Below are 26476 nucleotides of genomic sequence, written 5' to 3'. Positions count from 1 at the left end.
GCTTTTTCTTGACGAATTCAGTTTAGCTGCGCATTTTGGGTCGAATGGCAGCCTGGGAAATGTTTGAATGGAAATAATTTCAGCCTTTAATCAATGTATAGCTACAGTCATTGATTAACCACACTATTTTTGTGAACTGAATTATGCTGTAATAAAAGTGAGAAAGGCAAGACCCAAACTGGAAACTATCGTAGCTTGTTCGTAATAGGTAGGTTTATGTGATCAATTTGAACACCTGCTTGAAGCACGTTAGCTAGCAAGCTATCCAGCTAACCGACGCTAGTGGACCATTGGCAAGTGAGCCAAACGGCTATGCCAACTAGCTAGCTAACGTTATTTTAAAACTCTTTAGCTAGCTACCCAACTAAATGGAAAAATAGTATAACTAGTATTCTCCCAAATAAAGTAACATTTGCTTCGTTCCGCAACGAGCCAGGCAAGTAACGTTCGCAGACAGGCGAGCCAGCTAAAACATAATTGACCAGCTAGCTAGCTTGCTAACAATCAACCCTGGATTGTATTTAAGCCTGACACCAATATGTTTAGCTACAGTGTGCAACGTATTAGCTAACTTTGATTTAAAAAAAAAAATCTAACTAAGTAGTACTGGTGCAATATCCTTAGACGTGTCTTCTAATATAATGCGTTTTCAGATTTATATGTAGCTATTAACTCTGCTGTAACGTTATTAAGGTGCTTAGGGTGTGCTGCTTGCAGGATGTATGCCGTGTACCGCCAAGCCCACTCCCCCACAGCCATCGAGTTTTCTGTCTACTGCAACTTCATCTCCAACGAGGAGAAGAACCTGGTCGTCGCTGGAACATCTCAGCTTTACGTCTACAGGGTCATTCACGATGTGGAGGTAAAGTAGCTTTTAGCCGTGGTCGTCTTTCGTTCCTCAATCACTGATCAAAAGTACAATCAGATAAATAAATTGTAGCTACCGGTCGTGGGGAGTATGTTTTTTCCTTCATGACATCCAGTTTATTTATTTACATCTTTGTCTTCATATTTCAGAACGCTTCAAAGACAGACAAATCACCAGGTATGTCCAAAACTGGCTTGCAATCTAGCAACATTCTGGTGAATGAGCAGCTAATCCCAGACCGGGGCAAAAGCACTATACTATGTTGGAACATTGGTAACATTGTCGGAGGCAACCTGTCTGTAGACTCTAGAGAGACTAGTGAACCACACTGTATACTATTATTATGGTGTCAGCCTTCCTCAGACATGCACATGCCAACATTAGTCTCTGACAGACTGTCTCTGACATCGGATTTCTTCTTTGACACATTCTTGATCTTTTCCTTGTTCTCTGCAGATGTCAAGAGTCGTAAGGAGAAGCTTGAGCAGGTGGCTTGTTTCTCCCTGTTCGGTAACGTCATGTCCATGGCCTCTGTTCAGCTGGTAGGAGCCAACAGAGATGCTCTCCTGCTCAGCTTCAAAGATGCTAAGGTACCTGAGACATCTAGATTGATTGTTTTACTAATCCTGAACTCACAGCTTTAATTTTCCAGGTTTCTTTAGCCTACTTATTCTTTACATTTCAATGTTATCAATTACCATGTGGCAGTAGCTACACGTAGTAGGTGCAAGCAACCTGTCCTAGAAAATGTCTCTGACTGCTGTTTACAGTGTCCTGGTTTTGTTTACTCCAGCTGTCAGTGGTGGAGTATGATCCAGGAACACATGATCTGAAGACTCTCTCGCTTCACTTCTTTGAGGAGCCAGAACTGAGGGTAAGAGGAAATGAACTGTGCTTGAAAAACATTCAAATACATAATCTGCAAATTACTATTAAGATGAGCATATATGAAAAAGTTGTATCTTATTCCATAATTGTTCTATCTCCAGGATGGGTTTGTACAGAACCTGCACATCCCCATGGTCCGTGTGGACCCAGAGAACCGCTGTGCTGTGATGCTGGTGTATGGCACCCAGCTGGTGGTGCTGCCATTCAGAAAGGACACACTTACTGACGAACAGGAGGGAGTAGTGGAAGGGTATGTAGACATATTTCATTTCATCATTTGATTTATTTAGTTAGGATAGACCACTCAGTAACATTTGCCACTGTTTTTCCAGAGAATCCTAAAATCATAGCACCTCGTTGTGATATTTAGGATACCCATAGAATGCACTCTTGAGTTGTAGTAACTGTTCTTTGAGGGGTTTTGCATTTGATGATTTCTTATCAGTCATCTTGACTCATGTTTTATTTTACCACTGATTTAAGGCCCAAGTCCAGCTTTCTTCCCAGCTACATCATCGATGTCCGTGAGCTGGATGAGAAGCTTCTGAACATTGTCGATATGAAGTTCCTCCACGGTTACTATGAACCCACACTGCTCATCCTGTATGAGCCCAACCAGACGTGGCCTGGGTCAGTACACCACAACGGCACCTGTCCTCTCTGTTCCGTCTGTCTGTCTGAGACTGCCCCCCTAAACAAAAGTCTGCTGATGAGTTAACAGGAAGAAGGCTAGGAACTTAGTCATGTCTTGTTCAGACCTGTTTATGACTGGTAATATTGTGGTGTGCAGCTCTAGTCTGACCATGTCCTCCTCCTCCAGGCGTGTAGCAGTGAGACAGGACACCTGCAGTATCGTAGCCATCTCTCTCAACATCATGCAGAAGGTTCACCCTGTCATCTGGTCCCTCAGCAACCTGCCCTTTGACTGCACACAGGTCATGGCTGTGCCCAAGCCCATTGGTAATCACTCACTCCATTTATGGGTTCTTATATTCTGAGTTACATATGAAGAGACTTGTATGATCAGTTTCTAGATCATATCATGACTCAGAATGTGAATTTATTCCTGTTGTTTCTAGGTGGTGTGGTGGTGTTTGCTGTCAACTCCCTTTTATACCTCAACCAGAGTGTTCCTCCATATGGAGTGTCACTCAACACACAGACCACTGGGACCACCGCCTTCCCCCTGCGTAAGTACTGACTGAGGACAATAGCACACATACATCAGTGTTCTCAAGCTCACCCTGCATATAGAAAAGAAAGCCACTCAGCCTATTTAATATTCCTAAGACATTTATACCATGCCTAGGGAAGTAATTTGGTAACACTTACACTGCAATATACCTGCAGATATAAAGCTTTATAACATGTTGTAAGCATGTAATAGCCATTATTATGTATTCTAATAAGGCTGATAAATCGTGTGTGTTGGTGTTTCAGGTATACAGGAGGAGGTGAACATCACACTAGATTGTTCCCAGTCCACCTTCATCGGTTCTGATAAGATGGTCATCTCTCTAATGGGAGGAGAGATGTGAGTAGAGCCCACAACAGTTGTGATGGAATAGAGCCCACAACAGTTGTGATGGAATAGAGCCCACAACAGTTGTGATGGAATTTATTAGCTATGTATGCTGAACAAAAAAATTTACACAACATGCAACAATTTCAAAGGTTTTACTGAGTTGCAGTTCATATAAGGAAATTAGTCATTTCAAATAAATAAATTAGGCCCTGTTGTGTGACAACTGCACATTTTAGAGTGGCCTTTTATTGTCCCCAGCACAAGGCACCTGTGTAATGATCATGTTGTTTAATCAGCTTCTTGGCAAAGGAGAAATGTTCACTAACAGGGATGAAAACACATTTGTGCACAATTTGAGAGAAATAAGCTTTTTGTGCATATGGAACATTTCTGGGATCTTTTATTTCAGTTCATGAAACATGGGACCAACACTTTACATGTTGCGTTTTTTATATTTTTGTTCAGTGTATATTTATTAGCCATAACTGCTTTATTAGACAGTGTTAAAGCAATTTATTTGTGCCCTCAAATTGGTGTGGCATAGTAGCAATAACTGCATTGTGTAGCAACAGCTAGAATGGCATTGTATTTTTTCATAACCTTGTAAGAGTCATGCTTTGACTGTGCCTGTCTTCTCTCCTCAGCTATGTGTTGACCCTGATCACTGATGGCATGAGAAGTGTCCGGGCCTTCCACTTTGACAAGGCTGCTGCCAGCGTCCTCACCACATGTGTAAGTAGGATACAGTAGCTGGGAAGAGAGAGAGAGTTGTTGGCATAGAAGGGGTGGTATACACACACACACACACAGACTCACTTAGGTGTGAAGAATGCAGTGCAGTGATGTTCTCAGTCTGCTGCCAATGGTTGGCCAAGAATGAACTGGTCATAGAGGAGCTGTGGAACTATAAAGGTTCCCCACCTCTCACCCCTGTCTCTTCTCCTCCTCCTCGCCCCTGTCTCTTCTCCTCCTCCTCGCCCCTGTCTCTTCTCCTCCTCCTCGCCCCTGTCTCTTCTCCTCCTCCTCGCCCCTGTCTCTTCTCCTCCTCCTCGCCCCTGTCTCTTCTCCTCCTCCTCGCCCCTGTCTCTTCTCCTCGCCCCTGTCTCTTCTCCTCCTCCTCGCCCCTGTCTCTTCTCCTCCTCCTCGCCCCTGTCTCTTCTCCTCCTCCTCGCCCCTGTCTCTTCTCCTCCTCCTCGCCCCTGTCTCTTCTCCTCCTCCTCGCCCCTGTCTCTTCTCCTCCTCCTCGCCCCTGTCTCTTCTCCTCCTCCTCGCCCCTGTCTCTTCTCCTCCTCCTCGCCCCTGTCTCTTCTCCTCCTCCTCGCCCCTGTCTCTTCTCCCTCTCCTCGCCCCTGTCTCTTCTCCCTCTCCTCGCCCCTGTCTCTTCTCCCTCTCCTCGCCCCTGTCTCTTCTCCTCGCCCCTGTCTCTTCTCCTCGCACTTGTCTCTTCTCCTCGCCCCTGTCTCTTCTCCTCGCCCCTGTCTCTTCTCCTCGCCCCTGTCTCTTCTCCTCCCCAGATGATGACCATGGAGCCTGGGTATCTGTTCCTGGGGTCCCGGCTGGGAAACAGCCTCTTGCTGAAATACACAGAGAAGTACCAGGAGAATCCAGAGAAACCACCAGCGGAGGAGGACAAAGAGAAGGACGAGGAGACCGATGAGGAGAAGCAGGTGAGTTGGTTTGATTTTAGTTCCTATGTAGATATTCTCCTCAGTCTGGACCCTGTGGCATATTGCTGTGAGTGATTCTGTAAAAAATGTAAAGATTCCATAGATTTATAGATTCTAGTCAAGGCAAAGTTGATCAAATTGAGCTTCAAAATGTAGCCAGTTGTAAATGTCGCCAAAAGAGGATGTTTCAAAAACAAGTAGCGGTCGCTGCCCTTCTTCTGTGCTCGTGTTCCACGTATTAACAGATTTTTAGCACTTCAACTGCTATTGTGACTGATCTGCTAGTCAAAGACGTGGAAATATGCCACTTAATATGTGATGATGTCGCATATTATAGTTCACCCCTGAAAAAATAAGATGTTTTATTGTCACACACACTGGATAGGTGCAGTGAAATGTGTTGTTTTACAGTGTCAGCCATTGTAGTACAGTGGCCCTGGAGCAAATTAGGGTTAAGTGCTTTGCTTAAGGGCACATCAACAGATAAAAAAAAAAATAAGATGAAAAATCCGGCACGGGTGTTCAAGCCAGTGTCCTTTCAGTTGCTGGTCCAACGATCTAACCGCTAGGCTACCTACCGGCCCAGTGTCCATTTTGTAAACAGAAATGCTAAATGAGTTGCTGATACACATTTCTATGTCTGTATTCTGATATAAATTGCAGAATTAACTTGAATTTGATCATTCCAGGAGGAACCTCCCAGTAAAAAGAAGAGAATTGATTCCTCTACCAACTTGACAGGTATTTGGACAGTTGTTGTATTTTATTTATTTAACTAGGCAAGTCAGTTAAGAACAAATTCTTATTTGCAATGACGGCCTAGGAACAGTGGGTTTAACTGCCTTGTTCAGGGGCAGAACGACAGATTTTTACCTTGTCAGCTCGGGGATTCGATCTAGCAACCTTTCAGTTACTGTCCCAACACTCTAACCACTAGGCTTTGTATTACAATGTCTTGGTTGTGTCTTGCATATTACCCTTTACATATGTTTGGAACTAACTGAGGTGATATGGTCACCCATAATGTTTTTATTTTTATAAATAATGTGTTTCCTCCCATGTCCTCTATCCAGCTGGTAAGAACCAACTGCCTGATGAGGTGGATGAAATTGAGGTGTACGGGAGCGAAGTGGCGTCTGGCACTCAGTTGGCCACCTACTCCTTTGAGGTAGGACCCCTTGTTACCCCAGTATAATATTTATCAGTTTATTATTCATATTCTAGTCTTGATTATTGCAGTCTTTACAATATGGTTTTCCTATATTTGCCTCCAGGTGTGTGACAGCATATTGAACATCGGACCATGTGCTGGTGCGTCCATGGGGGAGCCAGCCTTCCTCTCCGAAGAGGTACTTTTAATTCACAAAAGATGTTTCTATCCTCCAGTCATGATGTCCATCATGGTTGTGTTGTATTTGTGAAAGCACTGATTTAATATCCAATACCTGTACCAAGTTATTTTCTCAAGACCTTGCTATGCTAACAGTAAGATGCACTAAGCCCTGTCTCTGGTGTTTCTGTGTCCACAGTTCCAGACCAACCCAGAGCCTGACCTGGAGATAGTGGTGTGTTCTGGCTTTGGGAAGAACGGGGGTCTGTCCGTGCTTCAGGTAAATAATCTCCTCAACCGGTCTCTGTATTTCTGAGCGTGTGTGTGGCTGCACTGAGACCTGTGGTGGCGAGGCCTATCTACCTCAGGTTCAGTGACGGTGCTACAGAGAAAGACCACTGATTGTTCGTGGCGCGTTAGAAGTAGCTAGAAGAAAAATAAACGCACACCTATTTAGGCGAGGTGCTGGCTAGCGGAGTAGAAAACTTAAAAATAAAGGAGAGCCGCACACTCTAGGAGCTCAGATGCAAAAATATTTAATTTACCAACGTATCGACAGGCAAGCTGTCTTCATCAGGGTACAATCACAGACACTGCGGGATGACTCGTTTATATATAGTGTCAAGACACACAGGTGTCTGTAATCATGGCCAAGAGTGGCCTAATATCATTGGTTAAAATTTCTCAAATATTAAAATGGCATAGAAAGAGCAGCATACAATAAATACAAATGGATAGCATACGATCATAGACTCACTTAAGACCACACAAGCCTACAAACAACCACAATGGCAAAGTCACAACAATCACAACAATCACAAGAATGGCTTCAGATCAAAGTCCACGTTGAGACCGAAGGGAGCAAGGGTCTTTAAGTTAAAGATCCAAGCAGCCTCTCGTTTTAACAATAAATTATCAAGGTCACCCCCTCTCCTAGGGAGGGTGACATGTTCGATGCCAATATAACGCAGAGACGAAATCGAGTGGCCTGCCTCCAAAAAGTGGGCCGCAACTGGGTAGGTCAAGTTTTGGCACCTAATGGTGCTACGATGCTCTGAGATACGTACTTTTAATTCACGCTTTGTTTTACCCACATAATTTTTACCACAAGGACAAGTTATAAGATAAATAACTGCCTTAGTGGAGCACGTAATAACACCTTTGATTGGGATCGATTTCCCTGTTTGTGGGTGTTTGAAGGATCTGCATTTATAAGTGCCATTGCATTGAGCACAGCCATTTCCATCCAGTAGGGGCGCAAATAGACGTTGTTCAGGAATATCTTGGGGTGGTAAATCAGAGTGAACCAACTGGTCTCTGAGATTTCTGCCCCGCGAAAATACGACCAAGGGGAGGTCTGAAAACACATTACCAAGACTATCATCGGATTTTAGAATGTGCCAATGTTTGTGAACGATTCCCTTAATTTGTTCAGAGCGCTTTGAATAGCGGGTAGTTAGAATGCAAGAATGCATCTTTTTGCGAGACTGCCCTTGAAAAAGGTCATGTCTCGTTTTGTTTAGAATTTTCTCAATGGCAATATTAAGCGTTAGAAGTAGCTGCCAGAAAACAATGTGAAGAGCTGCTATTTTCAGAGTCAGCTATGAGAGTTGAGGATTCAGTTTTTCCCTCTGGCCATTGTTCTGCGACTATTGATGACTGTTTTGTGTGGCCCCTTCCAGAGGAGCATCCGTCCCCAGGTGGTCACCACCTTTGAGCTGCCAGGTTGCCATGACATGTGGACTGTCATCTCCAATGAGATGAAGGAGAAAAGCAAGAAGAAAGACAAGCCTCCGGCGACGGAGGAAGAGGGTGAGACCCCTGATGAGGAGGAGGAGGAGGAGGAGAAGCCGGAGCTTGCGCCAGTGGAGGGCGACAAGAAAAAACATGGCTTCCTGATTCTCAGCAGAGAGGACTCCACCATGGTACACCTCCCACCTCACCTCTACACAGTACAGTACACACTGCACCCCTAGACACACTCCGCTCTACACAGCAGTCTGAAAGGGAGCTTTTTCCTCCTCTACGGAGCTCCAGCATGTTTAGATTGAGTCTGTGATGTTGATTAAGGGTAATGATTGAGGTCTATTGAAGGTAACTGGAACCCCTCCTGTGTGGTTCTCTAGATCCTGCAGACGGGCCAGGAGATCATGGAGCTGGACACCAGTGGTTTCGCCACCCAGGGTCCCACTGTGTTTGCTGGGAACATCGGAGACAACAAATACATCATCCAGGTCTCCCCCATGGGCATACGGCTACTGGAAGGAGGTAGAGAGATCTGTCCATCTTTCAATCAAATAATCCCTAATACTCTGTGTCCCTACCTCTCACTTGTACTCTTTCACTGACTGGAAAGCACTTTGTGACAACTGTTGCTGTAAAAATGGTTTCAGAAATACATTTAATTGATTGACGTTCCTTCCAGTGACCCAGCTGCACTTCATCCCGGTGGACCTGGGTTCTCCCATAGTGCAGTGCTCCGTAGCGGACCCCTATGTGGTCATCATGACGGCAGACGGAGTGGTCACCATGTTCGTCCTGAAGACCGACTCCTACATGGGCAAGACCCACCGGCTGGCCCTGCAGAAACCACAGATAGCTGCTGTGAGTCACGGTTATATCCTGTACTGTACAACTAAGCCAGGCAGTATTACAACCCGATGGATGAGTGAAAAAATAAGATTGTCAGACCGGTGACTCTCTCTGTCTCCCCGTGCAGCAACCCCGAGTGATTACGCTGTGTACGTTCCGTGACGTCAGCGGGATGTTCACCACAGAGAACAAGCAGACCTGTCACACCAAGGATCAAGACACCATGTTCAAGAGCCAATCAGAAACTGAGACCATCATGCAGGATCTCAGGTAAGAGCCAATCATATAGGACCTCAGGCAGGATGTTTTTGAATAAAGTAGATTGTTTTGAACTGAAGAATGAAAGATATGTCAGCTGTCCCCGTGGACACTACGCTTTTGGGCTGCACCTCATTTCTTTAGACAGTGGAAGCACTGTCTCACCTCAGAGTTTATTAGTACAGCTCTCTCTTCCATGTCTCCTCTTTAGTAACACAGTGGATGATGAAGAGGAGATGTTATATGGAGACTGTAACCCAGCAGGCATCACCCCCACCAAGGACGAGTCCCACCCCGGCTACCGCCCCTCTGGGGCCCTGGGTGGGGGGTCCGAGGGGAGGTCGGGACGAGCTGAACCTACACACTGGTGCATGATGGTCCGCGAGAACGGCGTCATGGAGGTTAGGATCAATGTCTCTATTTTATCAGCACAATTTTAGTAATAGCTGTATCAATACACTTTTTGTATTGTATCATAATCATTTAGTTGACTTAATTTACATAGCTGTTACAATTCTAATACTGTTTAATGCCAACATTTATACTATGGTGCCATTTTAGAGGTTGGATAAAAGCCCGGGGACTTTAAACTTATGTTCAGAAATTCACAAGAACTCAGTGGCCATAGCAACGAGTGTCACCACAACCGACAGGTGAACATTTTCTACAGGACAGAGCTAATAGTAAAACGACGTCCTCCTGTTCTCTAGATCTACCAGCTACCTGACTGGAGACTGGTGTTCCTGGTCAAGAACTTCCCTGTTGGCCAGAGAGTGTTGGTTGACAGCTCCGCCGGCCAATCAGCAGCCCAGGGGGAGGGGAAAAAGGAGGAAGTGACACGACAGGGAGAGATCCCTTTGGTCAAAGAAGTGGCCCTGGTGTCGCTCGGCAACAACCACTGCAGACCCTACCTCCTGGTGAGTTTTCAGTACAGGTATTAAAGTAGAATGAAAACACCAGAATATGTAGCAGTGGTACTTCATTGATCTCAATTTGGGAAATTGCTTTAGATAGATCTGAGGTTTAATGTTGCGTTTCTTTCCCAGGTCCATGTTGAACAGGAGCTTCTGATCTATGAAGCATTCCCATATGACCAGCAGCAGGCTCAGAGCAACCTGAAGGTTCGCTTCAAGAAGGTAAGAAGAGCAAGGCCATTGGACAAGCAAAGTTTAGTCAACTTTTTAGGACTAAGCTTAATCTGTGTCTAGGAAACCAGTCTTAAAATGCCCATTCAACACTGATCATTTATGTCTTCCAACTGTTCTCCTGTCTCTTCTCAGATGCCCCACAACATCAACTTCCGGGAGAAGAAGTCGAAGGTGAAGAAAGATAAGAAGGCTGAAGGTCAGGCTGGTCCTAGCGAGGAGGGGCCAGCGGTGGTCAAAGGTCGTGTGGCCAGGTTCAGATACTTTGAGGACATCTCTGGTTACTCTGGGGTAAGAGGTTATTTTCCTACAGGACTATATCTACATCATGGGTAACGAGGGGTACGCTTTTAGATACTCAGGTTCCCTGCCGGATACATCTTGAAGGAGAGGTACTGCTGTCCACACAGACTTTATATATCTATACTGTAGTTCTGTAGGTTCTCATGATGTTTCCTTGTTTGTGTGTCAGGTGTTCATCTGTGGCCCCTCCCCTCACTGGATGCTGGTGACATCACGGGGGGCGTTGAGGCTCCACCCCATGACAATCGACGGACCAATCGAGTCCTTCTCCCCCTTCCACAACATCAACTGCCCCAAAGGTTTCCTCTACTTCAACAAGCAGGGCGAGCTGAGGATCAGTGTTCTACCCACGTACCTGTCGTATGACGCCCCCTGGCCAGTCAGGAAGATTCCTCTGAGGTGCACCGTTCACTATGTGTCCTACCATGTGGAGTCCAAGGTGTATGCAGTGTGCACCAGCGTGAAGGACCCCTGCACTCGCATACCCAGAATGACCGGAGAGGAGAAGGAGTTTGAGACCATAGACAGAGGTGGGACCAGTATATGCATTAGTCTCCATGACGTGCACATCACTTTCTCACTGGTTTAATACTTCGCTCATTCTTTCGCCATTAAAATTCCTTTGTGTTGTTTGTCTCTTCAGACGAGCGCTACATTCCTCCTCAGCAGGAGAATTTCTCCATTCAGCTCATATCTCCTGTCAGCTGGGAGGCCATCCCTAACACACGGTAACAACTGTAGCTACTGCAGCTCACTGCAGCGTGGCCTCTAACCTGAGGGATGTTCATTATAGAGCTGATGCATATTGATATAGATATCTTTTATATTTAAGCATCTAGGGCGTATTAGTGGGTGTCTGTTCTGACCTCCCTCTCTCTGATATTGGTCAGAATTGACCTGGATGAGTGGGAACATGTGACGTGTATGAAGACTGTGGCGTTGAGGAGTCAAGAGACGGTGTCTGGGCTGAAGGGATACATAGCTGCTGGTACTTGTCTCATGCAGGGGGAGGAGGTCACCTGTAGGGGCCGGGTGAGTCACCAACACTACTCTGACTACTAACTAGAACCAGGAATATCTTTTGGGCCCTAGTTATGTGCTGTAAGTTATAGTCTAAAGTAGGGTCCAGAGTTTGTCCTCGTCAGGAAACTCAGGACCTATTACGGAGTCCGACAGACAGATGATGCCTTTTGAAATCATGATGTTGATTTTAGTGTGGACTTATTTCTCTCTCTACTGTTGTCCAGATCCTGATCCTGGATGTGATTGAGGTGGTCCCGGAACCTGGTCAGCCCCTGACGAAGAACAAATTCAAGGTTCTGTATGAGAAGGAGCAGAAGGGACCGGTCACAGCTCTGTGTCACTGCAGCGGATATCTAGTCTCTGCCATCGGACAGAAGGTGACAGACCCATCTCTGACTATACCGCTTCAGATATCCCAATCTAGATGTATTTCCCACCCACCTCTCTGTTCCGATTGACATTGTTTTCATTGTGTGGCCAACATGTTGCACTTGAGTGTATTTTTGATATTGAATTAGCCATTTATTATAAGAACTGGTCAGAAAGGCCTTTTAAGGAGCACAGGTACAGTACTTCAACAATCTCTCCTGTAACCCTCTGACAAAGTCCTGGTTGTGATCGATGCATCTGTCTATTCTTCTCTCTGTCTAGATCTTTCTGTGGAGTCTGAAGGACAACGACCTGACAGGCATGGCCTTCATCGACACCCAGCTTTACATCCACCAGATGTTTAGCATCAAGAACTTTATCGTGGCAGCTGACGTCATGAAGAGCATCTCTCTGCTCAGATACCAGCCTGAGAGTAAGACTCTTTCGCTAATTAGCAGGGTAAGACAGCAAGGCTACAGGACTACTTAAGTAGTAACACAGGGGAGATGTCAATCCAACTTCAAAGTATTGTGTTTAAGTGGCACGTGATTTAGCATCATCTGACTCTCTGATGATCATTCTCTGAGCTGTTTTGTTCTATGTTAGTTTGTTGTTTATGGTTTTAACTGTACATCCCCGATGAGGGCTCTGTTCATGGATGAAAGAAAGCACTGTCTTTGTTCCCCTGTGGGATCCCAGCGTTTTGTGTGTGTTGAGTTTATCCTCTAGAGAGCAGTGCTGTGCTGGAGGGGATGATTAAATGATCAGGGCCGTTCTTCATGCCAGTGTTCTGAGTCTTAAGGGACTCTTCTCTCAATGCAGGGTTCCTCATTAGGCTAAATTCGGCCCGTGGGTGATTTGATTTGCACCTCCCCTCCCCCCAAGTGTGGAAGTTGGTCCCCCCTTTGCTGCTCCCCCCTTTTGGGAAGGCTTTCCACTAGATGTTGGAACAATGCTGCAGGGACTTGCTTCCATTCAGCCACAAGAGCATTAGTGAGGTTGGGCACTGATGTTGGGCGATTAGGCCTGGCTCGCAGTCGGCATTCCAATTCATCCCAAAGGTGTTCGATGGGGTTGAAGCCAGTGAAGGTCTTCCACACCGATCTCAACAAGCCATTTCTGTATGGATCTCGCTTTGTGCACATGGGGCATTGTCATGCTGAAACAGGAAAGGGCCTTCCCCAAACTGTTGCCACAAAGTTGGAAGCACAGAATTGTCTAGAATGTAATTGTATGCTGTAGCGTTAATATTTCCCTTCACTGGAGCTAAGAGGCCTAGTCCGAACCATGAAAAACCCCAGACCATTTAACCAAACTTTACAGTTGGCACTATGTATTCGGTCAGGTAGCATTCTCCTGGATTCCGCCAAACCAGAATTCGTCCGTCGGACTGTCAGATGGTGAAGCGTGATTCACCACTACAGAGACTGCGTTTCCACTGCTCCAGAGTCCAATTGCGACGAGCCTTACGCTACTCCAGCCGACGCTTGGCATTGCATATTGTGATCTTAGGCTTGTGTGCGGCTGCTTGGCCATGGAAACCCATTTCATGAAGCTCCCGATGAACAGTTCTTGTGCTAATGTTTTTCCAGAGGCCGTTTGGAACTCTGTAGTGAGTGTTGCAACCAAGGACAGACGATTTTTACGTGCTGTGCGCTTCAGCACTCGCCGGTCCCATTCTGTGAGCTTGTGTGGCCTACCACTTTGTAGCTGAGCCGTTGTTGCTTCTCAACGTTTCCACTTCACAATAACAACACTTACAGTTGACCGGGGAGCTCTAGCAGGGCAGAAATGTGATGAACTGACTTGTTGGAAAGGTGTCATCCTATGACGGTGCCACATTGAAAGTCAGTGAGCTCTTCAGTAAGGTCATTCTACTGCCAATGTTCGTCTATGGAGATTGCATGGCGGTGTGCTCAATTTGATGCAACGGGTGTGGCTGAAATAGCCAAATCCACTCATTGAAAGGGTGTCCTTTTTTGTGTGTGTGTGTGTGTATATATGTGTGTGTGTGTGTGTATATATACACACACATATATACACACACACACAAAAAAGGACACCACATGCACATTTGTGGCCTGCTGGAGGTCATTTTGCAGGGCTCTGGCAGTGCTCCTCCTTGCACAAAGGCGGAGGTAGCGGTCCTGCTGCTGGGTTGTTGCCCTCCTACGGCCTCCTCCACGTCTCCTGATGTACTGGCCTGTCTCCTGGTAGCGCCTCCATGCTCTGGACACTACGCTGACAGACACAGCAAACCTTGCCACAGCTCGCATTGATGTGCCTTCCTGGATGAGCTGCACTACCTGAGCCACTTGTGTGGGTTGTAGACTCCGTCTCGTGCTACCACTAGAGTGAAAGCACCGCCAGCATTCAAAAGTGACCAAAACATCAGCCAGGAAGCATAGGAACTGAGAAGTGGTCTGTGGTCACCACCTGCAGAACCACTCCTTTATTGGGGGTGTCTTGCTAATTGCCTATAATTTCCACCTTTTGTCTATTCCATTTGCACAACAGCATGTGAAATTTATTGTCAATCAGTGTTGCTTCCTAAGTGGACAGTTTGATTTCACAGAAGTGTGATTGACTTGGAGTTACATTGTGTTGTTTAAGTGTTCCCTTTATTTTTTTGAGCAGTGTATATATATATTTTGTCCATTAAAATAACATCAAATTGATGAGAAATACAGTGTAGACATTGATAATGTTGTAAATTACTATTGTAGCTGGAAACAGCTGATTTTTAATGGAATATGTACATTCATGTACAGAGGCCCATTATCAGCAACCATCACTCTATCTGGAGCATTAGCATTTGTGGGTTTGATTACAGGCTCAAAATGTCCAGAAAGTTCTTTGTTTCTTCTGAAACTCGTCAGTCTGTTCTTGTTCTGAGAAATGAAGGCTATTCCATGCGAGAAATTGCCAAGAAACTGAAGATCTCGTACAACGCTGTGTACTACCTTCACAGGGAGTAGTACACTGTCAACAGTGAAGAGGCGACTCCGGGATGCCGGCCTTCTAGGCAGAGTTGCAAAGAAAAAGCCATATCTCAGACTGGCCAATAAAAAGAAAAGATTAAGATGGGCAAAAGAACCTACACTGGACAGAGGAACTCTGCCTAGAAGGCCAGCATCCCGGAGTCGCCTCTTCACTGTTGACGTTGAGACTGGTGTTTTGCGGGTACTATTTAATGAAGGTGCCAGTTAAGGACTTGCTAGGCGTCTGTTTCTCAAACTAGACACGCTAATGTACTTGTCCTCTTGCTCAGTTGTGCACCGGGGCCTCCCACTCCTCTTTCTATTCTGGTTAGAGCCAGTTTGCGCTGTTCTATGAAGGGAGTAGTACACAGCGTTGTACCAGATCTTCAGTTTCTTGGCAATTTCTCGCATGGAATAGCCTTCATTTCTCAGAACAAGAATAGCCTGACGAGTTTCAGAAGAAAGTTCTTTGTTTCTGGTCATTTTGAGCCTGTAATCGAACCCACAAATGCTGATGCTCCAGATACTCAACTAGTCTAAAGAAGGTCAGTTTTATTGCTTCTTTAATCAGAACAACAGTTTTCAGCTGTGCTAACATAATTGCAAAAGGGTTTTCTAATTATTAATTAGCCTTTTAAAATGATAAACTTGGATTAGCTAACATAACGTGCCATTGGAACACATGAGTGATTGTTGCTGATAATGGGCCTCTGTACGCCTATGTAGATATTCCATAAAAAATCTGCAGTTTCCAGCTACAATAGTCATTTACAACATTAACAATTTCTACACTGTATTTCTGATCAATTTGATGTTATTTTAATGGACAAAAAAAATTGCTTTAATTTCAAAAACAAGGACATTTTTAAGTGACCCCAAACTTTTGAACGGTTGTGTATGTATGTATATATGTATGTATATAACACATTTTTGTTCTTGGAAAGACTGTAAAATCACTAGGAAATGAGCTCAGTGATTTTAGTATTCTTACTTATAGAGGCATATCTGATCATATCCCAATGTAATCAAGGTTAAAAATGATTCTGTTTTTGTCAAATATTATCTGTTTTGGATTCTTGTGGTCAATTTGTAATGTACAAATTATTTAACTATTGTATGTTCCTGCCCCCCGACCATCGCTCAAGGAAAAATCAGCCCACGGCTGAATGTAATTGGGGACCCCTGTCTTAATGGTTTTGTTGCTGTGTTTGGTTCCCCAGGACGCCAAGCCTCTGGAGGTCTACAGTGTAGAGTTTATGGTGGATAACAACCAGCTGGGATTCTTGGGTAAGGTTTATATAACTTTGGTAGTTAGCCTGGTAGTGTTATCCTGGTTAACTCTTTGGATGGAGCCTATATATGCCTAGACCTCTCAAAGTAAACTTATTTTCTGTTTCAGTGTCCGACCGAGATCAGAACATATCGGTGTACATGTATCTGCCTGAAGGTAAGTGATAACGGAAACGGGGTAATACTGTCCCACAAACATCACAATATCAAATAAAGGCAGAGGTCATGTGTGATGACAAACTGCAGCTCCACCGTGTCATGATCACTGAACTGGTACTTTGCGTCCTGCTGTAGCTAAGGAGAGTTTCGGGGGCATGCGTCTGCTGAGGAGGGCAGACTTTAACGTGGGAGCTCATGTCAACGCCTTCTGGAGGATGCCCTGTCGAGGGGCACTGGACACAGCCACCAAGAAGACCCTGGCCTGGGACAACAAGCACATCACATGGTTTGGTAGGACACAATTTTGACTTTGAATTGACCGATACAGGGTAGAAGAAGCTGTGAAGGGTTGTCTGTTGAAAATCTTGCTTCAGTAGGCCTGATCAAATGCTCCTCTTGGTATAATGTTCTCAGAAGGATGAACATGATATTGTCAGTAGCTTAAAATGTAAAAACAAAATGGATTTAGAGGAGCTTTAGCAGTAATTCTTCCCTCCCTACAGCCACTCTGGATGGTGGCATCGGGCTGCTGCTGCCCATGCAGGAGAAGACCTACCGCAGATTGCTGATGTTGCAGAATGCTCTCACCACCATGCTGCCACACCACGCAGGGTTAAACCCCAAGGCATTCAGGTAACTTACCACACAAGGTCACTGATAACTGTTGTGGTTATCATTCTCCCCATGCCTCTAAAGTAGGCAACACTTAAATACTTTAAGCTTTCAATTGGCTTTTTATTTATTTTTAGAAAGCTGACACTTTGGATAGACTAAAACTATGTTTTTGGATCTTGTCCTTCAGGATGTTGCACGCTGACCGGCGGCAGCTCCAGAACGCGGTGCGGAACATTCTGGATGGAGAGCTGCTCAACAAGTACCTGTACCTCAGCACCATGGAGCGCAGTGAGCTGGCCAAGAAGATTGGCACCACCTCTGATATAGTGAGTATTATTAGTTCTCTACAAAACTAGCATCTTAATGTATCGTCCCCATCTTAATCAATTGTGGTCCAAATCACTACTAGTTATGAGATGTTTGAATGAAGTATTTCTTTCCGTTTCAGATCTTGGATGATCTCCTTGAGGTTGACAGGGTGACTGCTCATTTCTGAGAGCAGCATCCTTGACTACGTGTGAGACCTAGTATCTTCCATCTGTTTTATATGAAATGGCTTTTTGGTATCTATGTTCTGTATGGAAACTTTTATGCGTTTAATCAATTTTGTTCAGTCATAAGGAGTTCGTAGACATGTTTCTCAGAATATTTTGTAAGTAAACTATTACAAAAAAGTGGATTGTACATTGCCTTTATAATCAGCTTGGTCTTTTAGGTTCACAGATTTGAGATCTGTACCTGTAACATGCAAATCTCAAATTATATCATGGACATCAATGCATTATTTACAAGAGAAAAATAATTTCAAGGGGAGGTACGGCACTTTATTTAAAGTAGAATACAATTTTAAAAGGTATTTCTTCAGCAGCATTAGCTTTTGCAGTTAGCATTTTATACATTAGGTGGGTGCTTGAGTGATAACCAAATATTTCCTAAAAAGGGATGAACATGCCTCCCGGGTGGCGCAGTGGTCTAGGGCACTGCATCGCAATGCTAGCTGCGCCACCAGAGTCTCTGGGTTCGCGCCCAGGCTCTGGCGCAGCCGGCCGCGACCGGGAGGTCCGTGGGGCGACGCACAATTGGGCTAGCGTCGTCCGGGTTAGGGAGGGTTTGGCCGGTAGGGATATCCTTGTCTCATCGCGCTCCAGCGACTCCTGTGGCGGGCCGGGCGCAGTGCACGCTAACCAAGGGGGCCAGGTGCACGGTGTTTCCTCCGACACATTGGTGCGGCTGGCTTCCGGGTTGGAGGCGCGCTGTGTTAAAGAAGCAGTGCGGCTTGGTTGGGTTGTGCTTCGGAGGACGCATGGCTTTCGACCTTCGTCTCTCCCGAGCCCGTACGGGAGTTGTAGCGATGAGACAAGATAGTAATTACTAGCGATTGGATACCACGAAAATTGGGGAGAAAAGGGGATAAAAAAAAAAAAAAAGGGATGAACATTTGACTTGACTAAACTACATGCTTGCAGTAAAAGTAATCTCAGCATATGTAAGCCCTATTATCCAGGTAATGCAACAAGATTAAAAATCTGGAATGCTCTGTGACTAAACATGTGCTATAAATCTGAAAAGGTTGACTTTAATCTCATTCAAGTCAGATTGCTCCTTCAAATCTTTATGGCAACAGCAAGAATCTTGGCTAAAATGAATCACTTCAGGTTTTTTACCTACACATACTGCATCCCCAGTGAATGAGGTCAAATAAACCAAAATAAGTGGTTCTACATTTGTAATCATTAAATTGGGTTAATATGTCATGCCAGTTGACATTCCTTGGAGGCATTGAGACAGTGTTCCTCAATACCATGACTCCTGGCGAGTCAAGTCTTTGGCTTCGAGCTGTATTTGGTGCTTTTTCCCCTGTCCTGACTAAGACGAGTCAAATATATATATTTTTTAAAGTCTACACATTCTGCCAAAGCAGATTTGGCAAATGCATAGCACCATTGTAGCAGCCCAACTGACAACTATCATATTAAACTACTTAGTTATCTTCCTGTCAAACGGGTTGCAGTTCTTGAGCGTTAAATCAGGAGTCAGTAGTCTCAGGTATGCAGCGGAGGTCAGGGTCTCAGCCTCTACTTCAGGTATTGGTAGACTTCCTCATCCAGCGATATGAGGTTAAAGTAAGACAACAGGGATAGCAGGTATCGTGTCAGACGCATCGTCGCCATTTCTGACCTGGGAAGATGATTTTAGTTAATGTTTTAGGCAATCTTGTAGGAACAAAAAATGCTGATGTATTTTGGGTAATGTCTGGAGCAAGACCTAGCCAGTTGGGTCTACTGCTATACATTCAGTGGCCAGCTTATTAGGTACCGAAAATGGTTTGCTCCTACAGACGGTGAGTCACGTGGCCGTGGCTTGCTATATAAAAGCAGGCAGACAGGCATCCAGTTACTGTTTGATTGAACGTTAGAGTGGGCAAAACGAGTGACGGAGTGTGGTATGATCAGTGTCAGGGATACTGGTTCCAGCATCTCCGAAGTGGCCGGGCCTCCTTGGCTTTTCACGCACGACATTGTCTAGGGCAGCGTTTCCCAAACTCGGTCCTCGGGACCCTAAGGGCTGCATGTTTTGGTTTTTGCCCCAACACTACACAGCTGATTCAAATGATCAAAGCGTGATGAATAGTTGATTATTTGAAATCAGCTGTGTAGTGCTAGGGCAAAAACCAAAACTTGTACCCCCCTGGAGTCCTGAGGACCGAGTATGGGGAAACCCTGGTCTCTGAACACACAACTCATTGGTCCTTGTCACAATGCAGCAGAGGACCACACCAGGTTCTACTCCTCTCAGCTACAAACAAGCAGCTCCAGTGGGCACGCCCTCACTGGACAATTGAGTGGAAAAACATTGCCTGGTCTGACAAGTCCCGGTTCCTGTTGTGTCAGGATTTGGCGTAAGCAGCATGAGTCTATGGTCCCATCCTGTCAATGGTACAGGCGGGTGGGGAATATTTTCCTGGCACACGTTAGGTCCTTTGATACCAATTGAGCAATGTTTTCATGCCCCTGAAGAATACAGGGAGATCTGGAGGCAAAGCGGGGTGAGACCTAGGAGACGTGTTGACACTTGCGCTCTTAAATACAGTGCGGGTAGGCTAGTCTACATTATGGAATTATGGATAAATGCGAGAATATTGGGATTTGTCAAACTGCAGTCAAGCATGTAATCAGAATAAGACCCTCAATATTTATAGGAAAGGAGCATCGATCACTGTGCACTTTCACCACACTGTGATATTCATAAGCTCTCATCTGTAGCCTAATAAACTGCATGCTTTCCCCAGTCGTAGTGGGAAGACCACACGTGACTCCAAATTTACTTCGATGTTATATTTGTGCATAAAGGTGTTTCTGCCATTTCTCACATAATTAATCTTACCGTCAGCATTCATAACATTGTACCGAAACTTCCCGTTTCCATCACAGCTGTCATGATTATATATTTTTTTTATACGGTATGATTTTACTCAAACTGGATGGAAACGTGGTTACTGAGTGTATAGCGTTGAGGATAATTCGTTACCTCAGGGCATACTCGAATTTGAGGCTCTCCCAGGAGGTCCACACCCATCGGAACACCCTGAACCTGGGAAGAACTCCCGGCCTCTCTGCCCAGAGCCGCCCCCAGCCTTGCACAGCGCTGGAGACAAGACAACAGGTTAGTAAATATCTACAACTGCTACTATTTGAAACAGTCTGTTCGCCTCTAAAGCCATGACACAGTATCTGTCCACCGGAGCTCCCAGCCTGATACTACTAACCTCTTGGCCATGACACAGTATTTGTCCACCGGAGCTCCCAGCCTGATACTACTAACCTCTTGGCCATGACACAGTATCTGTCTACCGGAGCTCCTAGTGTGATGTTGATGCTGCGGACCGTGTTGATGTTCCTGAACACCAGCAGCATGGGGCGTGGCATGGACTTGAGAACGGCCATGATGTTGTCAAAGTGATTGACAGCCATGTCCCTCATATAGGATGTCTCTTCACAACTCAGGATGTTGGACAGGCCCAGCTCCCGCATGTTGATTGGCCGCTGCAGCAGCATCTCACAGAAGATGAAGTAGTCTGATTGGATAGGAATCAGGATATTGTAAGCATTTTATTAGTCTGTTGTGAGACAGGATTTGTTTAAGGCATAGGACTTCTGTTTGAAATGATATTAGTTGTCCTCTCACCTTTGACCCCCAGGCTGTTGGAGTACCTCTTCATAGCAGTGTCGTCTCTCAGGACTATGGACCGCCACAGTTTACACAGCGCTACCCTGTCACTACAGGGTCAAAGGTTAGGTGATAGTATAACATACAATATACATACATAGCTGTACAATTGAAAAAAATAATCGATTACATTGCAAGGTTGTAGGTTCTAAAATGTATCCACACCACTGAGTTGCTTTGGAGAAAAGTGTCTGCTAAATGGCTTATGATTATAGCTTAAATCTTACATTTCACTGAGGTATTCATACAGGCCGTGATCCAACAGTACTAGCTCTGCCTTCTTGTCTGGGCCTCTTCTCACAAGCACTGTGACATGGTACAGAACATGCACTCAAGGTCACCAAGTCATTTTTAGCAAATATTGTTGAACAGTTGTTATTTGTTATCGACTTAACTTTTTATATATCTGGAAAAACCTCTTGGAAACTGCCCTGATTCAAGTTAGAGTTCAGCAGAAACTGTAAACAAGCCCCTGACCTACCGTTGCCGGGGTGAGGGTCAGCGTGAATGAAGCCCGTGTAAAATATCTGCTCTGCAAACGTACGGATCAGCTTGTCAGCAGTCTGGAAAAACAACGGTTTATATGCTTATCCGAGGACTAATGCGCATAGACAAAAGCTGCTCTACGGTGTCACGGTCGGTACTTACATCTCTCAAGCTAAGTCCTTGTCTTTTGATTTCTTCCACATTGTTGATTTTGCAGCCTTCACAGAACTCTGCAGTCAACACTCGCTAAAGGAAAATGGTTTGTTTATTACAGTACAATAATACAAGTGGTCAAAAAATGTATCAAAGGCTGCGTTTAGACAGGCAGCCCAATACTGATATTTTTTTCCACTAAATTTATCTTTTGACCAATAAGATCAGCTCTGAAAAAGAGTGATGTTAAAAGATCTGTCATTGGTCTAAAGACAGTGGGAGAAAAAAAAGAAAATCTGAAATGAGCTGCCTATTTGAACACAGCCATTGTAATTTACAGCAGTGAATAGATCTGGGTCTCACCTTGCTGGTTTGGTCCCAGTAAACCTTTGGCACGATAACAAATTTGAAGTGTTTCAGTTCCTCTGCACACCTCTCAGAGTTCCTGGCCTCATTCTCAAAGTCCAGCTCCTGTGCCAATGTCCCCTTCAAGTCCTAATATCATCAGAGAATGCCAACGTTAGGTTAGGGGACCATGTCTATCTAATCATGCTCTGCGAGGTATTATCTGATAAGGTCCCAAAAAAAAAGCATTTTCGACCAAATTAGCAGACAAGTTTAAGCCCTTACTTTGAGGACCCATCTGAAGCCGAAGCTGGGGTGCATGAACTTTATAACGTCCAAAAGGATCTCCAGAGTCCTGATGTCACCGTCAAACCGATCCCTGAGGTCTATGTACTGCACCTGGAGAAGAGAGAGAGGTTAATATTCAAAATAAGGAGTGATATCTAACCTGGTTTAACCAAAGTGTTCTGTTTGGTTTAATCAGGCGAGGTGACACCTATTTAAGAGAGTAAATCACACAGTAAACCATTAACTGTGGCTGAATGTGTTGTACAGTTAACCTGAACCCACTTTGACAGCAACAGGAGTCCCGTCCTGCAGCTCTGCCTTGTGGACCTGAGCCAGACTGGCTGCTGCGATGGGCTCATAGTTAAACTTCTTAAACATCCTGTCTGGAGTAGTGTTGAAGTCCTCTCTGAACAGAGAGTCTACCTGGTAGAACGTGACAGATCATTTCATGCAAGAATGTTTCTCAACACTTTTCATTGTAAATTATAGAATTGCCAGTTCTAGCCTCACATTATGAATGGCCAAGAGGCATTCAAAGCCGTGACAACTATAAGCATGGCTCCCCCATCACTTTCACTACTTATTGCTTCATTAACTACTCTTCAATGTTTGAAGACAAAATACTGCAGGTCTTACCTCCTTGTATCTCCTGTTTAGAGCCTTATCCTCCAGGACATGCAGTGTCTTGACGTACTCAGGAGGCAGCAGGTGGTTGAAAGCACACAGTCCCTGTCCAAGTTTAACATATATCCCTCCGTTCTGCACCGCTCCCGCCACCATGCTGTCTGCCGCCCTTTGGTGGCACAACGACATCCCTGCCACGAATGATGAGCTGCTCTGGCAACACAGAGGGGAAGATGGGATTGAACTCCCGAGATCGTTTCAGACTCATGTAACAGATGTGAAATGGCTAGCTAGTTAGCGGGTACGCGCTAATAGCATTTCAATCGGTTACGTCACTTGCTCTGAGACCTGAAGTAGGGTTTCCCCTTGCTCTGCAAGGGCCGTGGCCTTTGTGGAGCGATGGGTAACGATGCTTCGTGGGCGACCGTTGTGGATGTGTGCAGAGGGTCCCTGGTTCGCGCCCGTGTCGGGGCGAGGGGACGGTTTAAAGTTATACTGTTACATTGATGCTGTTGACCCGGATCACTGGTTGCTGCGGAAAAGGAGGAGGTTGAAAGGGGGGTGAGTGTAACGGATGTGAAATGGCTAGCTAGTTAGCGGGTACGCGCTAATAGCATTTCAATTGGTTACGTCACTTGCTCTGAGACCTGAAGTAGGGTAACGATGCTTCGTGGGCGACCGTTGTTGATGTGTGCAGAGGGTCCCTGGTTCGCGCCCGTGTCGGGGCGAGGGGACGGTTTAAAGTTATACTGTTACACTCACACCATTGTTTAGCAGACAGACACAGACACGTAGGGCTGTCACAATTCATAATGGTCACGTTCCCCTGCTCAGACGTTGCATGCATCAACCAATGGTTGCGTGCCACGTCATTGACTGTGCTGTCAGGCACCAGATCGCTATAACATATGTGGTTAGCGGATACTTAAAATTCCGAACCAGATGTTATAAGATCTGGCATGGGTCAGCAACACCTGGACAGAGGAACGCACCCAACATATATTCTGTCAAACTTACCTCGTCCATGCAACGTAACGTCACATTGGAGGTCCACCAATAATCTACTGAGATATAGAGTCCTACATATATAGACCTGTAGGGAAAGAGAGAGGGACATGGTTTGAGTAACTCAAAAAAAAAAATATTCAAAACATTTGACCACATGCAAAAAGGATGAGACCCACCGACAGAAGCGACCGACTCCCTTCACCAAGATCTTCATCTTCCGTCTCTCTCGAGGTTCCGCAAAGGCGTACTGGACCCCCACCACCGCGGGAACACTCACCGCCACGCCCAGAAACATCTTCCTGAACAACCCTCGGCTCTTCCCTGGCCTGACAGGAGAAGACATGGGCATTTCAGCAACAGTGTGTGTACATTTCTTTCGATGTCGCTTTCTGGAAGGTTACAGTGTTTGACTAACTGCATGTATAGTTCTGCTTCCTGCCTAGGTGGTGTACTTGTACATCAAGCTGACAGACACTACAGGAACAGGAGCTTGGCCATCGTCTCAGACACGGTATAGTACCTTTGTGAGCTGAAGGATGTGTACAGTTGTGGATGTGGGTGGGGACATCTTCGCAGCAGGGCCAAATGAGGCCAACACAACCTTAACTACAGAATGACAAAAACACCACAATTAGTGTCACTTTGAAGCATCAACTTAAAACTAATCCACTGTTTTTGCTAGTCACAGTAGACATGCTGGGAAACACCTTCCTTTTCCCTAGAAAAGTAGAGAAAAACAAACTCTGCATGTTACTATGTTAAATTGAATAACATGGAGACTGGTGTTGGGGACTCTGCATCAAGGCCACTCTCCATAAGCCAGAACAGGCTGTTTTCCTTAACCATCTATCACAGGACAAACTGTTTCCAGACTAGTAGATTTATAGATAGAGCCTTTCTATGTCAGGGCACTGACCACGTGCACACACACACGATTACTCATTCTACCCTATGTCCCATGGCATTGAATAAAACACGTGACAACTTATAAGTAATGGAGGGTAAACGTCAATCTCAAAATTAGGGACATCACACGAGCTCTTGATCTCGTTTAGCGAAATTGTACGTCGACCTCTGATTTTAGTATGGAGGTTATACATTGCATCAGGTTATACATTGCATCAAATATCCAAGCGCATTTCCTGTGAGTTAGAGAGTAACGTTAGTTAACGGAACGAGACCAACCCTTGCTAGTGGGATATGTAAATAAAAGTGTAACGTTAGCAATATACTGTGCAACATTAACATACAAAGCGCACACATACATTTAACCTAGTCATTATTTTTAATGACATTTAATCCATACACGCATAAACTGTTAAAAGTCAGGTGTTGATTTAGAAGGTATGTACAGGCATATTTTAAATTTGGTGTAGCTAGTATGTTACTATAGTATAACAAGTTAGCCTAACGTTACCAGGCAAGGAAAAGATAACATTTAAAAAACAGTTCAACTCACTGCTTTGAAGGTCTCCCACGCCATGTTCAGCCTTTACACTCACTGTGCTCTCTTCTCACTAATATGTAGTTTAAAAAAAAATAATTGTAAAAAAGTATAGCTTCTACTCGAATGTAACTGTCTCCTCCCGTTTCAGATCATACTTGATTTCCTGAACTGGCTACAAAGGATTTAAGGACATATGTGGCACGAAATTGATCACGTGACAAATGGTCCGAATGTGACCGAAGATTCTCCAGTGAAAAGATTCCTCACTTGACTCGCATCAAAATGAATCAACCCAAGCATACTTTAAAATTACGTTTAGAGTTTAAATCACAAATGTACAGAATAATGCATGTATTTTTGTGGTTGAATCAGAAATGGACGTTGTAAATAAATGATGAATTAATGTGGCTAATTACATAACATGTATCAGAAATGATTCAAGTGTGCAATCTCTGTACAACCTTGTTTACAGTCAGGTTTACGGTATCAGAGTATGGTCTGTGGAATTTAAACAATGTTGTTTTCAATGATAACGGCAAAATACTACTGACTCTGTCTTGACTTGATCATTTGTGATCCTCCTTCCCAGCCTCTCAGCCATCACATCACTGGCATAGCCTGGATAATATGTATTATAGAAAACTGTTTACATTAACATCAATGTAGGAATTACTGTGATCAGCCCCTTATCAGTGTGACTTTAGGTCAGTGGTAGCAACTCTACTAATCAGGAGGAGCAGATGCATGATTTATACATTACATCATCTTACACCATATCAGGTAGAGGGATATCAAGGGATGTCCCCAGAGCATTGAAGGGGAAGAAAACAATGTGAGTGGAAAACAGAACAGCATGAAGTTGCATCTTCCATTTGATTTCTTTAG

General features: G+C 44.8%; 2 protein-coding genes across 6 annotated transcripts; one reads left to right on the top strand and one right to left on the bottom strand.

Annotated features, from left to right (window-relative positions):
• Nucleotides 1–25: 25 nt before the first annotated feature.
• Nucleotides 26–17730, top strand: LOC120026903 (cleavage and polyadenylation specificity factor subunit 1-like). Of its 2 annotated transcripts, none has more exons than XM_038971638.1 (35): nt 26–208; nt 718–862; nt 1018–1045; nt 1325–1458; nt 1662–1742; nt 1858–2006; nt 2240–2386; nt 2577–2716; nt 2836–2946; nt 3197–3290; nt 3926–4013; nt 4796–4948; nt 5638–5689; nt 6022–6116; nt 6223–6297; nt 6478–6558; nt 7961–8203; nt 8405–8546; nt 8704–8882; nt 8998–9140; nt 9340–9529; nt 9839–10045; nt 10175–10264; nt 10409–10564; nt 10746–11106; nt 11220–11304; nt 11467–11608; nt 11824–11976; nt 12251–12427; nt 16170–16236; nt 16349–16396; nt 16534–16689; nt 16902–17031; nt 17201–17339; nt 17462–17730. In XM_038971638.1, exons 2-35 carry the CDS (start codon nt 719–721, stop codon nt 17507–17509), a joined length of 4428 nt encoding a protein of 1475 aa, XP_038827566.1. In that variant the 5' UTR covers nt 26–208; nt 718; the 3' UTR covers nt 17510–17730. The 2 variants fall into 2 exon arrangements, with proteins under 2 accessions (XP_038827566.1, XP_038827565.1); XM_038971637.1 differs by having other exon boundaries at nt 694–862.
• A 643-nt stretch (nt 17731–18373) lies between these two features.
• Nucleotides 18374–25765, bottom strand: LOC120026905 (uncharacterized aarF domain-containing protein kinase 5-like). Of its 4 annotated transcripts, none has more exons than XM_038971640.1 (15): nt 25604–25763; nt 24665–24750; nt 24321–24470; nt 24154–24229; nt 23149–23349; nt 22795–22935; nt 22510–22623; nt 22243–22374; nt 21889–21972; nt 21722–21803; nt 21468–21546; nt 21199–21290; nt 20836–21088; nt 20542–20658; nt 18383–19191 (listed from the first exon to the last, which is right to left on the bottom strand). In XM_038971640.1, the coding sequence occupies exons 1-15, from the start codon at nt 25625–25627 to the stop codon at nt 19089–19091; spliced, it is 1734 nt and encodes a 577-aa protein (XP_038827568.1). In that variant the 5' UTR covers nt 25628–25763; the 3' UTR covers nt 18383–19088. The 4 variants fall into 4 exon arrangements, with proteins under 4 accessions (XP_038827571.1, XP_038827568.1, XP_038827572.1 ...); XM_038971641.1 differs by having other exon boundaries at nt 19079–19191; nt 20780–21088; nt 25604–25764; XM_038971643.1 differs by having other exon boundaries at nt 18374–20658; nt 20780–21088; nt 25604–25765.
• Nucleotides 25766–26476: the final 711 nt, after the last annotated feature.

Source organism: Salvelinus namaycush, chromosome 32, assembly GCF_016432855.1.
Source record: "Salvelinus namaycush isolate Seneca chromosome 32, SaNama_1.0, whole genome shotgun sequence".
In the NCBI taxonomy this organism is placed as follows: Eukaryota; Metazoa; Chordata; class Actinopteri; order Salmoniformes; family Salmonidae; genus Salvelinus; species Salvelinus namaycush.
The sequence above is the reverse complement of the archived record's forward strand: the minus strand, read 5'-3'. Positions and strand labels throughout refer to the sequence as shown.

Excerpts from the sequence above, each read along its gene's own strand:
- LOC120026903 (XM_038971638.1), top strand. The coding sequence starts at position 719 with ATGTATGCCGTGTACCGCCAAGCCCACTCCCCCACAGCCATCGAGTTT. Across the intron at positions 16,397-16,533 it reads GTACATGTATCTGCCTGAAG|CTAAGGAGAGTTTCGGGGGC; the intron begins GTAAGTGATAAC and ends GTCCTGCTGTAG. Across the intron at positions 16,690-16,901 it reads CAAGCACATCACATGGTTTG|CCACTCTGGATGGTGGCATC; the intron begins GTAGGACACAAT and ends CCCTCCCTACAG.
- LOC120026905 (XM_038971640.1), bottom strand. The coding sequence starts at position 25,627 with ATGGCGTGGGAGACCTTCAAAGCA. Across the intron at positions 24,230-24,320 it reads GGAGTCGGTCGCTTCTGTCG|GTCTATATATGTAGGACTCT; the intron begins GTGGGTCTCATC and ends CTTTCCCTACAG. Across the intron at positions 20,659-20,835 it reads TACTGTGTCATGGCCAAGAG|CGCTGTGCAAGGCTGGGGGC; the intron begins GTTAGTAGTATC and ends TCTTGTCTCCAG.